We start from the raw sequence: 21,067 nt of genomic DNA on the forward strand, positions 1-21,067 counted from the left end.
GAGGAAGGAGAATTGTACCTGTTGTTTAATGCCTCTAAATAGGAAACACCTGACCCCTCTGTCTGTGGACACAGATGGAATTTGAGTCCTTCACTGCCAAGGACATCATTGCTTCACTGCAACTTTTCTCTTTTTTTAAAGAAAAAAAAGATATTTGGTATTGTGAAAAAATAGCTATAAAGTTATATTTTGCTTTACTTGTCCCTTCAGAACTTCACTAAAAGAAAAGTAAATTTTGTATAAATGTATTTTATTTTTCAACATTGTGAAGGTGTTAATTCCATTTAAATTGGTCTTTGAGGTCAGGTTCTTGGCATTTGCAGGGTACTTATATGGATTTTTCAGCTTTCTAAGGCATAAATGTGGCCTTTGTAGCTTGTGCAGTATGAGGGGTGAGTGCCAGGGCATCTAGAGAAACAACTTAATCCTGAGGGTGCTATCTTTACCTAAGGTGGGTGAAATGGGATTAAAAATAACCCTACCCAAGGAGGACATTGAGGGCAGCTTCTGAGGAGAGGCTGTGTGTTTGGAGGCCAGGTATAAGTAATGTTGGGGAAGGAGAGGGGGCGGTACCCTGTCACCCCACCTCATCACTCTGTCACCTCGTCACCCTGGCATTCTCCCCCATAGTCCATCCCCCATCATCCGGTCACCCTGGGCCCTGTCGCCCTGGCTCGCATCACTGGTTCTGTCACCTCTTCACCCTGGACTCCCCTTTCTTGAGTCCTCGTTGTAGGGCTTTGAAGCTGTTGCTGCCCATGTGCCCCCATCAACTATGTTCTCCTGGCAGATGGGAATGTGCTTTCTGTGGCTTTGAAATCTTCGAACACGTGGAATTTCCCACCTTGCTGCAAGCTCGAGGGACTGCAGATGCTGTCGGAGCTGCTCTGTCTGTGCCGTCCGACATCTTTGCCCTGACACTTCTTTGGTGCCAGGCGGGGTTACCCTGGGGCCTTCCAGGGGACCTTTCTATCGCCTTAGGAAGCCGCTCTGGATCTTGGAATGACCCTTGCAGGAAGTCCTTGAATATAAGTTTATGGCCAGTCCTTGGCCTCCTGAGTGGGCACGAGGGTGGGTAGGGCAGAGGGGCTGTGGCATGGTGTGTAGGTTAAGGGTTTGGGGCTCAGCTGGTGGGGGACAGCCTGGGAAGCTGGGAGCTGCTGGGCCCATGGTACACCCTGCCTGTGGGGTGCAGGAGAGAGAGGAGAGGAGGGCACAGGAGGTAGCATAGTGACCGGGCCAGCCTCCTCAGCCTGTCTTTGGCCTGATCCTCCCTACCAGCAGCCTGGGCTCTCCTTTGCCACCAGTCATACTGAACTGCTCTGCTCCCTCCTCCCCGCTCCACGCGCTGTCTTCTTCTTCCGTTTCTTTGCCTGGGCCATTTCCTTGGACTTCGGCCTGGACACCTTCCCTTCCTGCAGCAGTCCCTGCTGCACCCCCATGGAGCCTTCTCTTGCATTCCTGAAGCCAATCCTGGGCCTCCCTCTGCCTGACCCCTCCTCATGCTGTCGTCTGTCCTCCCCCATCCTCAGCCACCCCAGATTCTGCTTGAGGACAGAGTGGAGACCTATCACCCTTCTGCTTGGCCCCTACCTAGTGGGGAATGGGTCACATGGTGAGGTGGCACCCCGTCCCCAGCCCAGGTCAGAACACCTAATTCTCAAGCTGCAGAGTCCTACGAGGGGCAGAGACAAGAGCTAACAGGCTGGGGCTTGGGCCAGCAGAGCAAGAAGGTGGCAGCAGGTGGGGTGGGCTCACTTTGTCATGAGTTGCTTCTCTTTGGCATAATCAAATGGCCAGCATCGTTCCTCTTCCCTTTGGGGCTGTTATTCAGTATAGTAAGGGCTACTTGAATTCAAGCTCTGTGATCCGCGGCAGTTGATCTGATGATCGCCGCGACGGCTCCTCTGTGACTCATGGGCAGGCAGCGCCTGCAGCGTGGATCTTGGAGTCGCATCCTGGGCAGAGGGAGGAGTCGCATCCTGGGCAGGACAAAGCGGGTCGGTGCAGGATCTCATCACACTCCTCCGCACAGTGTGAAACTGATGAATTATTTATTTCTGGAATTGTCCATTTAATATTTTTGGACCACAGTTGACTGTGGGTAACTGAAGCTACAGAAAGTAAAACCAGGATAAGGGGGGACTACTGTATTCTCCAGGAAAGTTTAAAATAGTTTCATGGTTGGGTACCTTTACTGTGTTAAAATTGTTTGAATGTGGCAGATACTGTATGTGGTGTTCATGTTAACGATTTATGAAACTTTTCAATGAAGCAGGGTGTTTCTTTTCTTTCTGGCACCTGGATGAAGAGGGTATTTATTGCAACAATTTCCTGCACTGGATTTGGGTGCCGTGCAACTTCTGTGATTGCTTGCTCCGTTGCAGAAGAGAAAAACTGTTGGATAATATCGTGCTTTAGACAGCCAGGCAGAGGAAAATGCTGTTTTAAACAAGCAGTAAATACATTGATGAAAATTTAGGAAACGGCAACTTTTTTTTTTTTTAAATGGTGTACTTTGGCAGAGAGAGGAACCTTAAAATTATTCCTTTTATTAAAAGCATACAGAGTAATTTAAACATAAGCTTCTTTACTTACTTTCTGATTGAAGTGTCTGGTCTTTTAAGGTGGTAACTTTGTTTAAATTATATTTTTATATTCCCGTACCATGCACGTTTAGTTGGGATGACTTGCTTTCACTGTTATTTTTCCTTGGGGTTTTAAGTGTTGCCATATGTGCCGGGCTCCCCGTCCGGGATGTGCCTGTCCTCTGCTCTCTGGGCCTCTTTGGCGCCTGGTGTCAGATGGGCCTCATCATCTGTGTCTGCTGCCACAGGTTATGAGTCTCAGCAAAGGGGGTCACTTAGGTAGGGTTTGCGATCCTGTCTTCATCATGCAGTCAATACTCTCACTTTGGCAGTTTCCCCAGAACCTGTTAAATATTTATGTGTGTTTCAAGCAGACCCTGCGAAACTGGCTACTGGTACATTTATTATTATTATCATCTTAACTAGAAAGAAACAAAGTATTCGAAGTGACTGTGATATGAATTATTAGCATTATTTTTAACTTTTGTGAGGTTTTCCTATCATTGATCTTAAAGAAGAAAGTAAATATTTAGCTCATATTTAGTTTTTCCTCTTACTGAACTTTCTGTGACTTAGTTGATGTGTTTGTTAGTGTTTCTGGAAGAGTGGTAGGAGACCATGTTTCTTTTTCTGAAGATGGACTTCAGCCTGCAGCTCTGTTAGGGGTTCTCTGGTGTTTGTTGAGAGGCATTCAAGTTCTGTGAAGGATTTCAGCCCCACTCCCAGCAGCTGGAGTGGGGGGCAGAAGAATGTGTCTCCACCAGCTATTTCTAGGTGCCAGAGATCCTGCGTAGCATGCAGGAACTGGGATTTGATCACTTGATAGTATGACTTAAGAAAAAAAAAACCTATAAAAGGAGTAAACTCACAGGAAAAACAAAACTTGTCATTCTTGGTAGGAAATTCCAAAGTGTAGTGGAAATGTAAGGAGCTGGTTGTAGCATTTATTTCATGGAGAAAGTGGCATCTGTGTAATTGTTAAGGATGGTTACTCTTTTTTTTTATTTTTTAAATTTTACTTTAAATTCTGGGATATACGTGCAGAACGTGCAGGTTTGTTACATAGGCATACATGTGCCATGGTGGTTTGCTGCACCTATCAACCCATCATCTAGGTTTTAAGCCCCCCATGCATTAGGTATTTGTCCTAATGCTCTCCCTTCCCTCGCCCCTACCCCCTGACAGGCCCCAGTGTGTGATGTGCCCCTCCCTGTGTCCACGTGTTCTCATTGTTCAACTGCCACTTATGAGTGAGAACATGCAGTGTTTGGTTTTCTGTTCCTGTGTTAGTTTGCTGAGAATGATGGCTTCCAGCTTCAAAGGATGGTCGCTCTTAAGATGAAGTCCCTTTGCAGGGCCTTCTGTCTCTGTCTGCAGTGATATTCTTCTGCCTTGTTTTCCTCCTTCATGTAGGTGTCACAGGACACCTGTGGGCCTGGCCCTTCCTCCTTGCAGTCTTCACTTTTGGACCCCTTTTCAGTGAGGCCTTCTGTTGTGTTCTGTGTAAATTGCAGTCTCCGCCCTGTTTATCCAGCTCTATTCTGTTCTTTTATTCCATAGCACCATACTCTCAGATTATAAACAAGTAAATGGTGTGTTTATTGCTCACTATTTGTTTTCTTTAGATAAAATACAAACTCCATAGGTCAAGATTGTTGCTTTAAACACTCATATGCTGGGCATAGAGTAATTGCTTGGTAAATATTTGTTGAATAGATCAGTCTCTCTGAAGATTGACTATATTTTTCTTCTGCTTGGGTGTCCAAGAGGTTGGATACTCCAAGTCTCTGAAACTCTGTGATTGGTTATCCATGACTCTGTCACCCTTGGGTGAAGATTTTGAGGGGTTCAACAAGCTTAGACATTGGACAGTAATTGCAGGGCCCCTCTTGCTGCTTAAGCGTTCTTGACCCTGAGAGCTATGAATGGCAACCTCTGCTCTCAGGGTTTCGACGGTTACAATTTCAGTATGCATGGGACTTATGTTGGGCTCCTGGTGAACTAGGTATTAATGTGTTTTTGAAACCTGCCCTTAATGTACAAATTACTTTGGAGTAAAGTTAGATCTCTGGTCCTCAAAGACTGAAATATTAGATGTAGAGTGCCAGTTTAAGACCCAGGCTGGAGAGTCCATGAGTTCTGTACTCTGGGACCCTCGTGTGAGAGTGAGCTCTCACTGATCTCAGTCAGTGTGCTCAGGAAGCAGCAGTGAGTGGCCTGAGCCGAGGGCACCGCAGTGGCCGTGAGAAGAAAGCGTGGGTGGAAGTGGATGTAGAAGGCAAAATAATCAGGACCAGTAAGCAGTTCATAGGTGGATAAGGAGGAGCTGGAGGCTGACTGATTTCTGCATGGGTAACTAACCCATGCAGATGGCTGACTGGCATTCAGGGAGGTGAAGGTAATGCCAGCATTTCAGAAGAAAGACATTTCAAACCAAACTCATCTTCCCATTCCCCAAACTGGCCTCCCCTCTCTCTGTTAATTCTCCCTTGAACTGGGCACTGGGCTTCCTGATTTGAGGGAGCTTGGATCCCCTTCCCTTTCTTCCTTCCTGCTGGACACAGTTTCGCAAGCCTCCAGATCTTGGCTTGGGAATCCCCTCTCCCCTCTTTGTCCTGGCACTTAGTCAGTGGGCTGGAATCGTCTGGGCCGACTGAGTCCCTGGCCGCCTCCCTTTGCTGGGCGCCCAGGGCCCCTTGGACTCCCTGCAGTGACAGAGGAGTCTCTACCTGGGGGGATCAGAACTGGGCCTGCTGCATGTTGAGCAGTCTGGAGTGGGGTCAAGCAAAGCATGGCCATGGCCTTGTGGTTGCGCCTCGTAGGTCCCTCCAGGAGCTGGTACCAGCGCAGGGTGAACCGATCTGTGTATCTGACCATCGCTCCTCAATGGATCCAGAGACCCCAAGAACCTCATTTCAGAGAATGAGGCCTTGGCTAAGTGGTGCTAAAGAGCAATTTCCATCTAAACACCTGGTTGATAATACGGACACAGGAGAAGATACGCTCTTCAGATCTACTGATAATGAATGAGGTTCCTAACTTAGGGAGAAAGTATTTAGATAAAGAAATGTTTTCTAGCTTCAGTGGTGGATAAGGAGGGGCCTGTTGTCATATCTGTAGATTACCTGTATCTGTGTACATTTTAAGTTTGTATTACTTGTGTTTCCACATATGGTTCAAATTTCATATTTATGTATATATACATATATATGTGACTGTGACGCGTGTGCATGCACACACACACACTCTTCAAGCTTATCGTGCGAGTGAGTGTCCCTCCTTTCGGTGGCAGCATTAGGAGCATGTGGCCTGGCAGCTGCTTCCTGTGGTGGAGCCCAGTTGCCCCTGACTCCCTTGCTGTTGGTTGAAGCTGGAGCAGTAACCAGACTATTGCGCTTGTAACTGCTTTTCAAGTCCGTAAGAGTAGGGTCACCTCTGAGTGTAAGGAGTGGTGAAGACTTTCTGTGTTTCTGTCCTTGATACCCCCTTGCAGGTGTTAGGCTGCCACAAAGTGGGAGACTGTCTCCTTGGAGGTTGAGAAAGGAGCTAGCATGTGTTTTGTGACAGGACTTTGGATACCTCATCTCACTCAATTTTCCTGCCAAACTTTTTGAAATGGGTATGATCCAAATTTGCCTACAATAAAAGTGAGGCTCAGAAACTTTGGTTGACTTATCCAGCCCGGCCAAATAGCAGGAATGCAGAAAGTGCTGGCTGCAGCCTTTATTTTCTCTGGCCCCAAACCTGAGCTCCTTCCTCCCTCCCCTCATCTGGCATCATCATTTGGAGGTAGTTTATCGTAATCTTTTCCGTCTTCCTTTTCTCTCTGTGTGCCATTCTGGATAGTTTCTGTTACTATGTCTTCACAGGGTGCTCCTACCGTAGGCCTCTCCAGACCACGCCAGCCGTTGGGCGAGGGAGCCTCACAGTGTGTCTTTGGCGATTGGTCACTGGGGATGGAGGGAGGGGAGAGAAGCGTGGTGTCCAATGTCTGGTTAATCCTGCCCGCATATTTTTCATCTCCTGTATTGCATTTTTAATCTGTAGGGTTGGATTTGGTCATTTTATATCTTCCACTTCTCTCCTTATTACTCATGCTTTGCTTTTCCTTCTTGAATGCACAGAGCATATTTATCTTCATCATTTTAATATATTGCCTGCTATTTCCATCATCTTGGACATTTCTGTATCCATTTCTCTTGGCTGATTTCCCTTATCATTATGGGTTTTATTTTCTTTTCATGCTTGGTACTTTTTGTTTCGATCCCAGTCATTGTAAATTTCACCTGGTTGGGTGTTGGCTGTTTCTTGGGAGGGGGCTATTCTGTTAAATATTTTGGGCTTTATTCTGGAAAGAAGCTTCTTGGAAATAGTTTGACCCTTTTGAGGCTGGCTTATAAGCTTTGTTAGCTGGGCCCAGAGTCACTTTTAGTTTGGGGCTAATTTGCTCCCACTGTTGAGGCAGGACCCTTCTGAGGTCTGTCTTGTGTCCCATGCGTAAGGAAGTTTTCCATTTGGGTTGGTGGGAACACGCTTCTCTCCAGATGGCTCTGTCTCCTTCATTCTGGTGGTTCTTCCCAGTCTTGGTATTTTCCTTACATGCATGCGTCATTAATCCTCAGCTGGAGATGTGTGTGGAGAGCCCCCTCTCTTGAGCGCTCTCCTCTCTGCCTTGACCTTCCTGAGTGCTGAACTCTGTCTCCTTAGGACTATCGCAGGCTCTGCCTGGAAGGGAGATTCCCCCTCCCTGCGCTGCAGCTTGGGAGCTCTCTCCAGCCAGTGAGTGGGCACTAGTAGGGCTGCGTCATGTGGATCATGTCTCAGGAATCACTGTCCCATGCTGCCTATTGTCAAATGTGTGAAAACTGTTTCAGTAGTTATTTAGGGGGAGAGGGTACATCTAATCCTTTATATTCCGTATTGGACAGAAGCCCAAAAGTCACCCATGATATTATTTTAACCGTGGTTCTAGGAATAGATTTGCTTTGGAACATTTTTGTGGAATGTGCAGACTCAGCCTTAGAACTCAGAAGAAGTTTAGACGTCATATGGTCCAAAAACCTGATTTTATTGGTGAGGAAATAGGCCCAGAGAGTGAAGTTATTTGCTCAGAATCATAGTTTGTCACACTGGCAGTTTGTAAACATTTGGCTCATGCCACAGTAAGATTTTTCATACCTGAAGGGCGAGGTGAACTGTTTCTCACGGCCCACAGCAAGGTTGGGATCCACCAGTTGTTCCTGCTGTAATGGCTGCCCGAGTTTGGTCTTATTGGGAAAAGTCACTCTTTGGCAGAGGGAGTTTCCTGAGCCCTGGGATCTGTGCTGTTTATTCATTTTTATAAATAAAATGAGCTTTATCCAAAGCCTCTGGGGAGCAACACTATGAACTGCCGTCCTGTTGCCCTGCCAGCCCAGCCCTTCTGCTTGCACCTGGAAGCTGCTCCATGCCCTTCCCTGCTCCAGATCGCACCTGCCCTTCGAAGGGCTGCCACACCTGGGAGCCCCAGGCTGGAGCTCCAGGCCAGACCTAGCTTACCTCATTCTGCCTCCAGCTTCTTGGCATCAGCTGCCATTTACCCTTGGCCCCCTGCCCTCCGCCTGTGGGAGGGACTTAGAAATGAGGAAAAGCCACCACCAAGGATTACATCATATCAAACCCTGGGGCCTTTTCCTGGTCAGCCAGGACAATGAGAGTTATTTCCAAATTCTGAGATTATTGTTGAGAAAGTTCAAGGAAGAGATTTCTCTCTTCCTTCTGCTCATGGGGGAAGAGTGTGGGTGTGTCATGTGCCTCCTACGGCCCTGATCTGCTAGGAGGGCAACTCTGGCTTTGTTGATCACTCTCACAGCTGCACATGGTTTGGTTCTCTGGGTTTAGTGTAGAGGTTGCTGGGGTTGCGGGACCCAGAGAGAAAACAAGAAGCTTGAAGCTGAAGAAGTTGGGTTCAGCGCAATTGCAATGGCTTTGTACATCCCACCCGAGAGCTCAGGAGGGCTCAGGATTGCACTCTGTTTTTTGTTTTTTTTTGAGACAGAGTCTCGCTCTGTAGCCCAGGCTGGAGTGCAGTGGTGCAGTCTCAGCTCACTGCAAGCTCCGCCTCCCGGGTTCATGCCATTCTCCTGCCTCAGCCTCCTGAGTAGCTGGGACTACAGGCGCCCGCCACCACACCTGGCTAATTTTTTGTGTTTTTAGTTGAGACGGGGTTTCACCGTGTTAGCCAGGATAGTCTCGATCTCCTGACCTCGTGATCCACCCACCTTGGCCTCCCAAAGTGCTGGGATTACAGGCGTGAGCCACTGCGCCTGGCCTCAAGTTATGTTTAAAGTATATAAATATAATTTGACTGTAACTTGCATCGTCACTGATTGTCTTGTAGTACTTTAAAGATTGTGTTGTCAGCGTTATTAAGTGGGTAGTTTAGAGATTCTGATCTTCTAATTTCTCAGACTGTTAAGTTACTCTAGAACTCATAATTGATTAAGGTACTGCTACATGTTGACTATTCTAACAAATTAATATTATGTTAATATGTGTGGATATTTTGGTGTCTGAATAGTTGCCTTTTTGTTAAAGTTGGGGATGGAGGAAGTGGTGGGGAGGGGTGAAGGTAGGGGGGAAGAGGTAGAGATGATGGTAGAGGGTGGTGGTGGAGTGGGAGGAGGAAATAGAGATAATGAAGAGTGTGGAGGTGGATGTGATGGTAGCAATGGAGGTGTTGGAGATGTAAGAGGTGAAGGGTGGTGGGAAGTAGTAGAGGTGATGGAATGGGTGGAAGTGGTAATGAAGGGGTAGGTAGTGGAGGAGGAGGAGGAGCTAGAGGTGAGGGTGGAGGTGGTAGAGGAAGTGGAGGAGGTGGAGGTGATGGTGGAGATGGTGGAAGTGATGGTGGAGGTGAGGATGGAGGAGGTGGAGGTGATGTGATAGTAGAGGAGGGGGAGGTGAGGATGGAGGAGGTGGAGGTGATGGTGGAGATGGTGGAAGTGATGGTGGAGGTCGTAGAGGAAGTGGAGGAGGTAGAGGTGAGGATGGAGATAGTGGAGGAGGTAGAGGTGATAGAGGTAGCAGAGGAGGTGGAGGTGATGGTGGAGGAAGTGGAGGTGATGGTGGAGATGGTAGAGGAGATGGTGGAGATGGTAGAGGAGTTGGTTGAAGTGCTGGAGGTGATGATGGAGGTGGTAGTGAAATGATGGTGGGGGTGGTAGAGGAGATGGAGGTGGCGGTGGAGGAGGTGGAGAAGGTAGAGGAGGAGCTGATGTGGCAGTAGAAGTGATGGAGATGGAAGGAGGTGGTGGGAAGGGGTGGAGTGCTGGTGGAAATGTTGGGAGGGGAGGTAGTGACGGTAGAGGAAGAGGAGGCAGGGGCAGTAGTGGCAGTAGTAAAAATAGCAGCTGAGATTTACTGAGCTGTGCTTTCCATGCGTGATCACACTAAATCTTCAATAGTCCTTGGAGGTTATACTCACACAGGGTGGTTTAATGTCTTCCGCAAGGTCATATAGCTACTCTTCTGTAGAAATTCTAGAGCTAGTGCTGTCCCCCTTTCAGCCAAAGTGCCTCATTGATGTGGGAATACCGGATCCAAAAACAGGAACAAAACTGACTTGGCAAAGGCATTTTATTTTGGGAAAACCATTTGTCAAGATTGACAGGCTCTGGGCAGGAGGTTTCTTTGTAGGGTGATGGAAATGTTCTAAAATTAGATTGTGGCGATGGTTGTACAGATCCTTAATTATACTAACATTCATTGGTTTGTACACTTCCAACAGATGAAATTTATGTTATGTAATTTATATCTCAGTAGAGCTGTTTAAAATGTAAATGATTGATAGACTCCTCCCCTTGTGAATAACCGGAATTGATGTTTCTGTGCTGAACACTGCAGAGTGGATGGTTAAAGTGAGGCAGCTCATGCACTACTTTTGCTTTTAATTCAAGAATGGCCGCACTTGGAGGTAGTTATGTGGAAATAAGTGCCTGAATATGGAGTACAAGCCACTGATATGTGTGTTTTTTAGGCCATATGATTTTAGTGAAAATGTGATCATTTTTTATGTGGTGGTATTTTCCCTGCCAGGCCAGGCATTCTTACCATTTGGGAGAAAAGTTTTTTTGTACTCTGACCAGGGCTTGCCCAGATATTTTCATGTCGGCCTCAGCAGCCTGTGTGAATACAATTGTAAGTAAAGAGCATTCCCCTTGTTCCTTGATACGAGACACCTGGCCTGCTGAGTTTTCTTTTTCCCCATCTCAGGCTTTTGGAAGCAGCTTTTGTTTTGGTTTAAGGATCAGTTTGACTGAAATCTCTGCTTAAAAACCTCTTGCTCCCTTTCCTCTTGCATAGACATAAAGTATAATATCAAAACAGGCAGTGTCACTTTGGGTGAGAAAAATGGCTCTGGCTCATTTATTATGAGGGTTATTTCCATTTGAGGGACTAGTTTTGCACACCTTGCAACTGGCAGAATAGGAGTGCTGATACTGCAGCTTTTACCAAGTTCACTAATGTTTTAGGAATTTTTTTTTCAGCCTTTTTCAGCCTTGTGGAGTTTCTGCATGTTTTAGGAATTCTCTGAGTGACAGATTTTGTAGTTACCCGTAGCTCGGTTGTTAAGGACATGTTCTCTGATTCAGCCCCAATGGGTTTCTTCATACCCATGCTTATGAGATGTGATTCGCTGGGCAAGCTGCTGTCCTCCTTTTTCCTCATCTGTAAAGATGAGGTAGCAACAGTACCCATTAGAGACAGGATTTAAGTGGGAATGTGTGTAAACTGTCTAGCACTGTACCTGGTACCCAGGAACTATAATATTAGTAGAATCCCTGCCATTTTTACATTAATATTTAATAAAAGTATAATTACATGGCTGAGGGAGGGTAGTTGTGAAATCTGTAACTACACTGTATCTGATGGCTTGTGTGTGTTCAGAGTTCTAGAGCAGGCATATGTGCAGTTGGTGGAGAGGGTATCAGGCGTTGGAAGGGAACTGATGAGCTGGGTGATGCCTCCACTTTCAAAATGCAGGTGACACAGGTAGTCACTCTTCACTTGGGCTGCAATAGCTTAATAGACTTGCGGTTTGAAACATTTTACTTCTTTAAGTGCATCCTGTGTGAAATGACAAACCCCATCCCTGTGGCAGTTCACATGTTCATCTGCAGACTCAGCGCCCTTGGGTGGACTCCAGCAATGTGCCCCACCCGTCTCAGCTGATATCCCTGGCTGGGCAGGAGGGGTTTGGGAAACTACCTGCAGGAAGGCCCCAAGGAGCTCTGGGACCCGGATGGTGGGTCGTGTAGGATTGCGTCTTCTCCTTTGCCTTTGCATCAAAAATCTGAGGGTAGCTGCAGGAGAGGGTTTTGGGGGGTGGGGGAGGGCTGGAAGAGCCCCTTTTAACTGCACCCTCAGGAGCAGTTCTCATCCACTGTTCTCATCTGTTGCTTTTTTTTTTTTTTTTTAATTTGGTTGGTTGTTTTTGCATACCTGTAATGTTTAAAGTTGATCCCTGTTAAGCCCGTTAGGTTATGATCGGGCATTCTCCCAGGTGGAAGACATTTCGAATCCCTGTCATTCTGTTCTCTGTGGCATTGGTCTTTGTTTACCTTAGTGGAGTTATTAAGTGTGCTTTCTGTGCCGTTCTCCGGGTTCTGAAAATATTGTACACAGGGCAGGCTGAGGACACAGCCACGTGATACCCACTGTAGAGAGAGGGAGAGAGAGACCTCCTATGCAAGCTGCCGGCCCTGTGTTCCGTAGTAAGGCCAGTGCCCGCTGTCTACAGAACACTCAGTACCTTTAGTTGCTGGGCAAGCCCTTTATTTATGTTATTTTAATTTGAACCTCAGAAGTGACCTATGAAGTGGTCGTTCTGCCTCAGGAAGGTGTGGAGATACCCCGAAGGTGAGGCAGTTGCCCTGAGTCCCAGGACTAACCAGCATGTGGGGGCCTGGGATCTGAGCCAGTGTCCGGCCTGCTGTGCAGTCCTTCCATTTGTCACCTGCGGTGCCTGCCACACTGATGATGGCACTCCTCTCATCCAGTTTTCCCACTGCCCCTCCAGCCGTGCGTTGCTCCCGCTTTTTAGATAAGAAAACTGCCTGAATCGCCCAATGAACAACATACCCTGGTTCTCTGGGGCCGGTTCCTCTTGTGCATCTTGCAGTGTTTAGTTGGTACCCAGCAGAGGCAAGAGTGCATTTGATGCTCTAGTTGAAACGGAATGCTAGTGACTGGTGGTAGGGGCTGCTTCCCCGCTGTTTTGTGCCCAGGCTACCTTGTGATGCTTTTTGCTGAAGGCTGGGCTTTGAAAGGTGGGTCGTGGAGCATTGTTGTCCCTCTATCCTCACAGAGAGGCAGAGGCTTCCCTGCCCCAGATCTTGGGGTGAGGCTGGGCTGTGTGCCAGGGTTGTGAGGATGAGTCAAGGAGGCCCGTTTCTGGGGAGAGGGTGGGCACCAATCCATTCACCCTTTTTACTTCCTACTTGGAATTAAAGCAGGGCTGCTGGGTAAGGTACGAGGAGGTAGACTTTTCATTGGGGTTGTCAGAGAAAGTACCAAAGGGACGAGCCTTGAGGATGGGTTGATGGGGTGTGCATGGTGGATGGGGTAGAGAACATTCTACATAGTGAGCATCCAGGGCCGAGTGCTGTGAGAGGCATATAGCGGTCACTTGGGAGTCAAGGAAAACCAGCTGGGTTGTGGCTCCTAGAGTACCATGGAGGTATGAGTCACATTACATTAGGAAGGGCAGTTCACACATAGACACCTGGGTCCCCCATCATGGGCCTGACTTAGCAGCTCTGGCTGGGGCCTGGGAGCCTGCATTTCTACCATGTTCTCCAAGGTAAGGACCAGCCAGCCACACCAGGCCACCTGGTACCCTAACAGGCATGCCCACAGAGTCCACAGCACAACTCACCATTTTCTTCCTCCCACAAGTCACTTTTTATGTGTACTCTTTGAAACCTGCAGCCCTTCCTCCGCAGAGTGAGGGAAGTTAAGCCACCTGCCTCTGTTAGCCAGGGTCTCGGCAGTCTGCAGCAGGGCACCCTCCGGAGGGCACGGGGTGGGGGTGGGGAGCAAAAAAAAGAATTTAATGGAGGGGTCCGGAGAAAGCAGCTGAGTTGTGGGGTCCTAGCCTGGGGCTAGCAAGGAGAGGGAGTGAGGCCAGGGGGCATTTGTGCAACCCCCAAAACATGGCTTACGGAAGGAACAGCCCAGCTGGCCTCGCGGGCCATGTTCCTGCCTGGCCTGGCTCCATCGGCCGCCCACCACTGGGGGCCAGAGGACCAGCTGTTGGTCGATGCAGCTCAGGCAGACTCACTGCCCGGCACAGGACGGGGGAGCAGACAGAAACCATTCTCCTCACCCACTGGAGGGCTCTGTTACAGGAGATGACTCAGCACAGGGCCTGGGACTGGGTCACCCCAGGAGAGGGAGGGCTTCTCATGTTCATCTTTATGAAGGTGGCGTTTCTGCCCTGATCTGCGGGATGGGCTGATTCTGACTTTGGCAAGTTTTTCTAAAGCATGTGGATTTGGGAAAGTTCAGCATTAGTGAAGTGACCTGTGGGACTTTAATTAAGGAGCTTGGCTGCCCTCTCCCATCCTTTTACCTTCCCCTAGAGGTAGAGAGCATAGTGATTAAGGGCTCTGAGTAAAAAGCGGACTCACGGCCGGGCACTGTGGCTCACGCCTGTAATCCCAGCACTTTGGGAGGCCAAGGCAGGCGGATCATGAGGTCAGGAGATCGAGACCATCCTGGCCAACATAGTGAAACCCCATCTCTACTAAAATACAAAAAATTAGCCGGGTGTGGTGGTGCATGCCTGTAGTCCCAGCTGCTTGGGAGGCTGAGGCAGGGGAATCGCTTGAACCCGGGAGGTGGAGATTGCAGTGAGCCGAGATCACACCACTGCACTCCAGCCTGGCAACAGAGTGAGACTCCGTCTCAAAAAAAAAAAAAAAAAAAGCAGACTCACAGGGCCTCCCCCATTCCCTTCCCAGTCCTTCCCCCAGTGGGCGAGGCTGGGAAACAGACACACAGACAAACAAAAACTAACCTGGAGAGGAAACCAAGCTAACACAATGATAAACCTTTATTCTTGTCCCTGTGTTCGTTACCCTGCACCTGGCAAAGCGCCACTGTTTGCCTCTGAATGGTGGGTAGACATTTGCCGCTTACCTTCCAGCTGTGTCCGGATGATCTTTAGTGCCATGGTGGCTAACTTTTTCCCTGTCGCCTTTTGTGTTTTGGCTTTATTTTACAATCATCATCATTTGTCATACCATGAAATCTTTCTTGGCTTCTCAAGACAACAGACTTCATGTCTGAAGTGTCTATCTATTGAATTAAAGAAGGTACGTTTCTGTTTTGACCTTGGAATTTCATAAACAGATGAGCCACTTGTTGAAATTTTGTTCTTACTGCCATACTTTGTCATGCAGGCCTGTCAGATTTTAACAGTGCTTGAGGCATAGAGTTGCAAGATAAAATATAATATCCCCAGTTAAATTACGGATAAGCTACAAATACGTTTTAAGGATAAGTCTCATGAAATATTTGCCACATACTTATACCCAAAAATTATTAGTTATTAATCTGAAATTCAAATTTAATTGGACATCCTGTATTTGTATTTGCTAAATCTGGTGACACTGTTTAGACAAGGTTGCCTTAAATTAGGTTTGCAAGTTACTTGTCTTCTAAATAGATGTCTCAGTGGAGCCTGGTTGGCGCTTAAAAGAGGAGGTCTCGGGCAAAGCAGTCATCTGACAGAGGAATGGGCCTCACACCTCACAGTGCACAGGAAGCACCCAAGGGGCTTGTTAACCTGCAGGGCCTTAGGACTTCTTGCAGGACAGGCCTGGAGCAGGGCTGTGCAGGCCCTGCGTGATCTGGAGGCTGGTCCCACCCACCCTTTGAAATAGGTGGAGTAGCATATCTTCTGAATATAGTCTCTCAGTGTTTGTGGGATCAACCCAATAGCAACATTCATATTAGCAGTGTGTAGTAATTATTCACATACATAGCAGTAAATATTTCAGATGAGATGTTTTAATAATTTAAGCAAACTTTGAAACTATTTTGATGTTTGCTTGGAAGAAAATGACTAAGGAATTCATATAAAAGAAGCAAGAGGGGAAATGTTCTGCTGATGAGAAAACACGTTGGCAGGCTGTGAGAATGGAAAATGTGGGATTGCCGGCCCGGGAGCGGGCAGCTCTGTGGAACCGGCGAGGAGGTGGCTGAGAAACACTTGGATGTGTGTAAGATTATAACACGTGAGCAGGGTGACCTCCCAAATCAGACAAAAGGAAGGCTTGGGTGCTAAGTGGGCCTGGTAGAACTGATGAACTACTTTTTGGGGGAAGGAGTCATTGTATTTTCTCTCCTTTTACTTTCCCCCAAAATAAATGTCAGGAAGAGGAAAGAGTAATACATCAAGTCAGAAGAGAAATCAGAGTAAAACACAAATGAAGGTTTTTCAGTTTTCTTGATAGAGGCTGCAAATCATTTTCACGGTTAAATGATGAGCCAAAAAGATAAGGTCAATAAACTTGACTAGATTGGATTATACTTTTAAGAATCAAAAGTATAATTAAATTTAAAGACATGCAAAGTGGGAAAAACATTTGCTACAAATGTGAATGAACTTACTTGCCTACTGCGTAAAAAGCTCATCATGGGAGAAGTAGAAGCAAGCGGTGTTCAGTGACAGGGTCGGGAGGCCAGCGGGCCACCAGGGATGGGTGCTCACCCAGGGCTCAGCCTGGCTTGATGTTTTCCATCATAAACAGATGAGCAGATTGACTCAGAGAATCCAGGTAACTGGCCCCAAACCCTTAGCTGATGAGTGTCGGGGTTGTGATTCATTCATGGACATTTTTTATGGGGAACCCCTTGTGCCCTCAGGATCTAGTCTAGCTGACCTGTTAAAGGATAGCCCAAAAGAAGAAATACAAAGGTCTAATTCGCTTATGAAAAATGTTCAACCTCAGCATTATAGACCTGCATATTAAAACCACAGGGTGGGGCGGCTGCTTACCTCTGGAATTAGCCAGAAAAAAATTCCAGAAAAATAAACAGTCACTGGCTGGCTTGGGTGTTATGAAACAGGCGGTTGCCTCTACTCCGGGTAGAAGGGTGAGTGTGTGAAGAAGAGTTTGACTGTGTGTATCTAGAATCTTAAAAAAGTGCACGTGGCCTCTGGCCTAGTCCTTCTACTTCTAGGGATCCTAAGCAAATAATCAGAAATGTGGACAAAGTTTTGTGCTCGAAGGTGTTTGTTTATTTGATCATTATTTATGCTGTCTGAAAGTTGAAAACAACTACAGAGTGTCTACTAGAGTAGTTTAGAATATGAAAAAAATGATATTTACCTAAGTTTTAAAATAGTTGAAGACAGGGACAGGAAAACACAGAATTATTTACACAATCGCATTTCAACAGTGTCTAGTTATGTACAACAAAGGTGCAAAGACCACGGGAATGCTATTATCCCACTGTTACAGTATTTAGGCTAATTTTCTATCTACTCTAGGTTAGATATTTATATAAAAATTTTCTTTGCATAGATTGTTGTAAAATTCAGAAAAGGAAAAATATTTCAGATGCTAAATTGCAGACTGGGTGGGAAATGTTGGCCATGGAATTGCAGAAACTAGATGGGGGATGGCTGAACTTGAGGGGCTGGGCTGGGAGGTACCACCTTCTCAGATAGCCAGGGGAGCACAGCTCCCTCCTCAGTGCCTGTTGCGGAGGTTCTTGGGGACCTTGCCCTTTCCTCCCAGACACTGTGTGCTCCAAACTGTCCTTCCCCTCTTTCTTAGTCAAAAGCTTACATTTCCAACAACCTGTATTTTCATCAGTAGGATATTGGTGAAATGAATTACACTACACTTCTACTTGGTGGGGTACACTAGAGTGCCGACAGAGATGATGATTGTTGGCCTGAAAAATTTCAAAAACGATATTAAAACACAATATGTGGAAGATAATTATGATTCAGTGTTTATCAGGATCATTTGTAATCCCCATGTGACTCAAATAGAGTATGCATGTTCTCTACAAATAATCCAAACATTGCATAGATGCACATGGTAGTTTCTGTTTTTGTTATTCTGATAAAAAGAGAGGTTCTGTTTTAATTTTTTGTTCATTTTTTAGCATACAAAAATACAAATTTTTATACTTAGCAAGTTTTACATCTGTGATTAAAAAATGAAAAGAAAGCTATTTCTTTTGAAAGGGGAAAAAGAGAGAAGCTGGTGAAAATGTCTCCCTTCCTTAGGGCTTTGTTCGTTTTATTTTGTTTTCTCCAGATATTCTGGAGGAAGGTGTGAACGCAACTTTGCCTCCCAGGGAACAAGCATCCTCCTTCTAAGTGATAGATGTGGGTGAGCTGACCCTGCTGGAGTCTGTCCCCTGGGCTACCCTCTGCTTCCCCTCATTGTGAGTGGTCCGTGAAGCACAGCGTTGACCAGACCTAAACCTGTTTGCTCCCAGGTCAGTGTGCACGCAGCAGAGAAGTGAGCATCCATCCCATTTCATGCGTGAGCAAGGAGGGCTCTGGGTAGAGAAACTGCTTGCTGGGAAGCATTCAGGCAGAAATTAAGAGTCACATTCCCAAGGCCTGCTGCTTGGGCACCTTGTTGAAATCAATGTGCCTTTTGAGTTTCTTGGGCATTTTGAGCACTGCAGAGTGGTGGGAAGGAGTGTGGACCCTGTAGCTCGAGACCCAGAACAGCCGGGACCCACTGGGTGATGAGGGTTGTGAGGGTAACTCACCTTCCCATGCCTCAGTGGCCGCCTCTGTGGCAGGAGCCCCGCTTGGCAGAGGGAGCTGTGTGTGCATGTTGGCTGTTGCCAGCACCTTGCATGCTGGATGTTTCACGTGCTTCGGTTTGCAATCTGGAAGGTCTCTTTTGCACGAATAGGAGGGAATTTGCTGAAGTCAACTATGATATTTGTGACAATGTATTAATAGTAGTTTTGGGGCACATCTTATACTTTTGGCACAGTTCAAACCTTTCTAATTACAGTAGTAGTACATATGCATCATAAAGATTTCAAAGATTTTTATAAATCTATAAGAGAAAACAGACATCTCTCCACCCCAAGTTAGTCACTGATAATATTTCTTTCCCCACATTTGAATGTGTCTTTCATTGGCTTCTGGTCCCATGCAGGTGTGTTTCTAGAATTATGGGCTTAGGATCATAATATTGCTGTTTTACATTTTGCCTGAAAGTGTTGTTCTCACACTAATGTCTAAAAAAATGCCACCGAGCTCCTTAACATTTTGTAGAGGGAACCATTTATAAAACACTCTCTAGATGTTTCTGTCCCAGGTAACAGAACGCCCAGCACTTGATTACCTGTAGTTGTTACAGAAAATGCATGTGTTCCATGGAATGTTAATTATTTCTATTCACTGCCTAAATGGAGCAGTTGGCAATAATTCTCTTTGAATTGCTATTCAGGGAAAGCTATTTAAGCCCAAACACAGGAGTAACTTTTAACTCCTTTGCCAAACTTGCACCTTTTCACGATTAGCTTCCCTTATGCAGTCTGTTTTCAACAACTATCATTGAAAACGGAAAAAGTAAGTAAGTGGAAAGGAAGTAAGGAATTGAGGAAGAAAGGAAATGCTGGGGAAGCTGGGTGTTGAAAAGTGTGGGATGCTTCTTGTGAACTCACAGCCTTTCTGCTGCGGTCCTGTTTCTTTAGGACAAGGTGGAGCAGACACCTCGCAGTCAACAAGACCCGGCAGGACCAGGACTCCCTGCACAGTCTGACCGACTTGCGAATCACCAGGGTAAGGAATGAGCAAAACACAAGAACACTCCCAGTTCTAGCTTTGCAGCAGTGCCAAGATCTGATGTTCTAAAATGTTGCTCTTGACACTAATAGATTACAATTCTAACATTGGTTCTTCTTTTCTCATTAAGGACAATGAATTCCAAAATAGAGAAAGATCCTTGGTTCTGATATCTTCATGTATTTCCTTTCAATTAGCAAACTTCAGTGAGCAAAACTTCAAGATCAGTTTCATACGAGTTATCTAGGTTTCAGCCGAAAGGCGACTTGATGTCACCTATTGAAGGGTACTCCAAGGTGAATCCTCTTGATTTTGGCATTTTTATGTTTCCAATTAAGATGGTTTTGGGTGTATGTACTCTTGGTCTTTCTCTACCTTTCTGTGATTCTTTCTGTTCCTTCTATTAATATTTAATTTCCAATGAGGTCATTGTGGGAAAGGAATGAAAGGGAACTACCTTTAGAAAATTAGACTACTTAGGAAATTAGACTGAATAAATGGAAGCTTTGCCATAGGATGAGGAGCCTGAGGATTAGATAGAACAAAACGTGCGCATGGCACATTGTTTGGCTTATTGGAGAGTTTAAGTACAGTAAATCACAGGTCCTAGAGCTGGTGGGAATGTGAATATTCTGATTATCTTAAATTACTTAATGAGAAAGGTTGACTATAAAAATAAAAGCTGGGATCTGACCATGAAGTCAAAGCAATGTTTTCTCAATTGTTAGAAGATTCATAAAAGCTGTCAAGGTTTTCTGTGGCAAGCATAATTTTAGGATCATCTTTTAGAAAACTTTGAAATGACATGATGTGGGGAAAGGGTACCAATTTGTTAGTGTTGACTTCAAAACTTAAGAAAATTTTAACGTGTTACGTTGTATGCTCACAAATGATCTCATTTAAATGGAAATAATGTAAGCCTTGGTGTTAATGCTCATATAAAAACTTAGGTTAATACTTTAATTAGGAAACCAGAAAAAATTACACTGAAAGAACTTTTTAAGGCTTACCTTTTATCCTTTGTCTTTAAGTTGTACATTCAAATATTCTACAGATATCAAAGTCGTTCAATTAAGGGACATTTGCAGCACAGAACGTGGAGCACATTCTGTGTAGAAGAGAGCTGGTTCTCTTCCTTGATGTGGAGTTACACAGTATACAGTTGAAACTGAGTCTCGGATGTATCCCCACACCTGAAACAGGGCTTAAAGGAATGGATGAACACGTCACTATATTGAACCCTACCTCTGCTCAGTGACCCAGAGGGTTGATACCTTTAAGCACACCCTTGACATTGGCCACCTCTCAATCATTTTACATACACATAGCATGTAAAATGGGAAAGCCAAAAGGACTCAGCCTTGCTCAGACCCAAGTATGTCCACAGAGCATTGAATAGTGCTATCCCCTCAGGGCTGTGGCTCCCAAAGCGGCGTAGGTGCTGCTGGCCTAGGTCCTAGGGAATACAAAGGGCTGCGCTTTCCCTTCTCCGGCAGTGACTGGGGAAGCAGGGCCAGAGCCAGGCCCACCGTGTCCAGCCGAGAGCTGTGGTGGGGCTCCCCTCTTTTCAAAAGATGCTGGAAAAGGGCCGTTGCCTGGGAGGAATTGTAGTGCATGTGAACTCATGGCCAGGCAGCCAGGCAGAGTGGATGCAACC

The 21,067-nt window shown here is 46.2% G+C and overlaps 1 protein-coding gene across 14 annotated transcripts in view; it reads left to right on the forward strand.

The window, feature by feature from the left end:
- Nucleotides 1–21,067, forward strand: part of GRB10 (growth factor receptor bound protein 10) — a 203,482-nt gene that overhangs the window by 70,149 nt on the left and 112,266 nt on the right. For 7 of the 14 annotated variants that reach the window (XM_054494418.2, XM_063667309.1, XM_063667311.1 and 4 more), the window contains one exon: nt 19,320–19,407. The exons of 4 other annotated variants lie outside the window; for them this stretch is intronic. Coding sequence is in view for 2 of the 10 variants with exons in the window: in XM_063667309.1 (XP_063523379.1) it covers nt 19,320–19,407 (88 nt within the window). In the remaining 8 variants the exon portion in view is untranslated. Of the gene's footprint in view, nt 1–17,911; nt 18,096–19,319; nt 19,408–21,067 lie in introns of all 14 variants that reach the window. 3 more of the 14 variants (XM_063667313.1, XM_063667310.1, XM_054494412.2) reach the window with 1 other exon arrangement.

The sequence above is a fragment of the Pongo pygmaeus genome, chromosome 6 (assembly GCF_028885625.2).
Source record: "Pongo pygmaeus isolate AG05252 chromosome 6, NHGRI_mPonPyg2-v2.0_pri, whole genome shotgun sequence".
Lineage (NCBI taxonomy): Eukaryota > Metazoa > Chordata > Mammalia > Primates > Hominidae > Pongo > Pongo pygmaeus.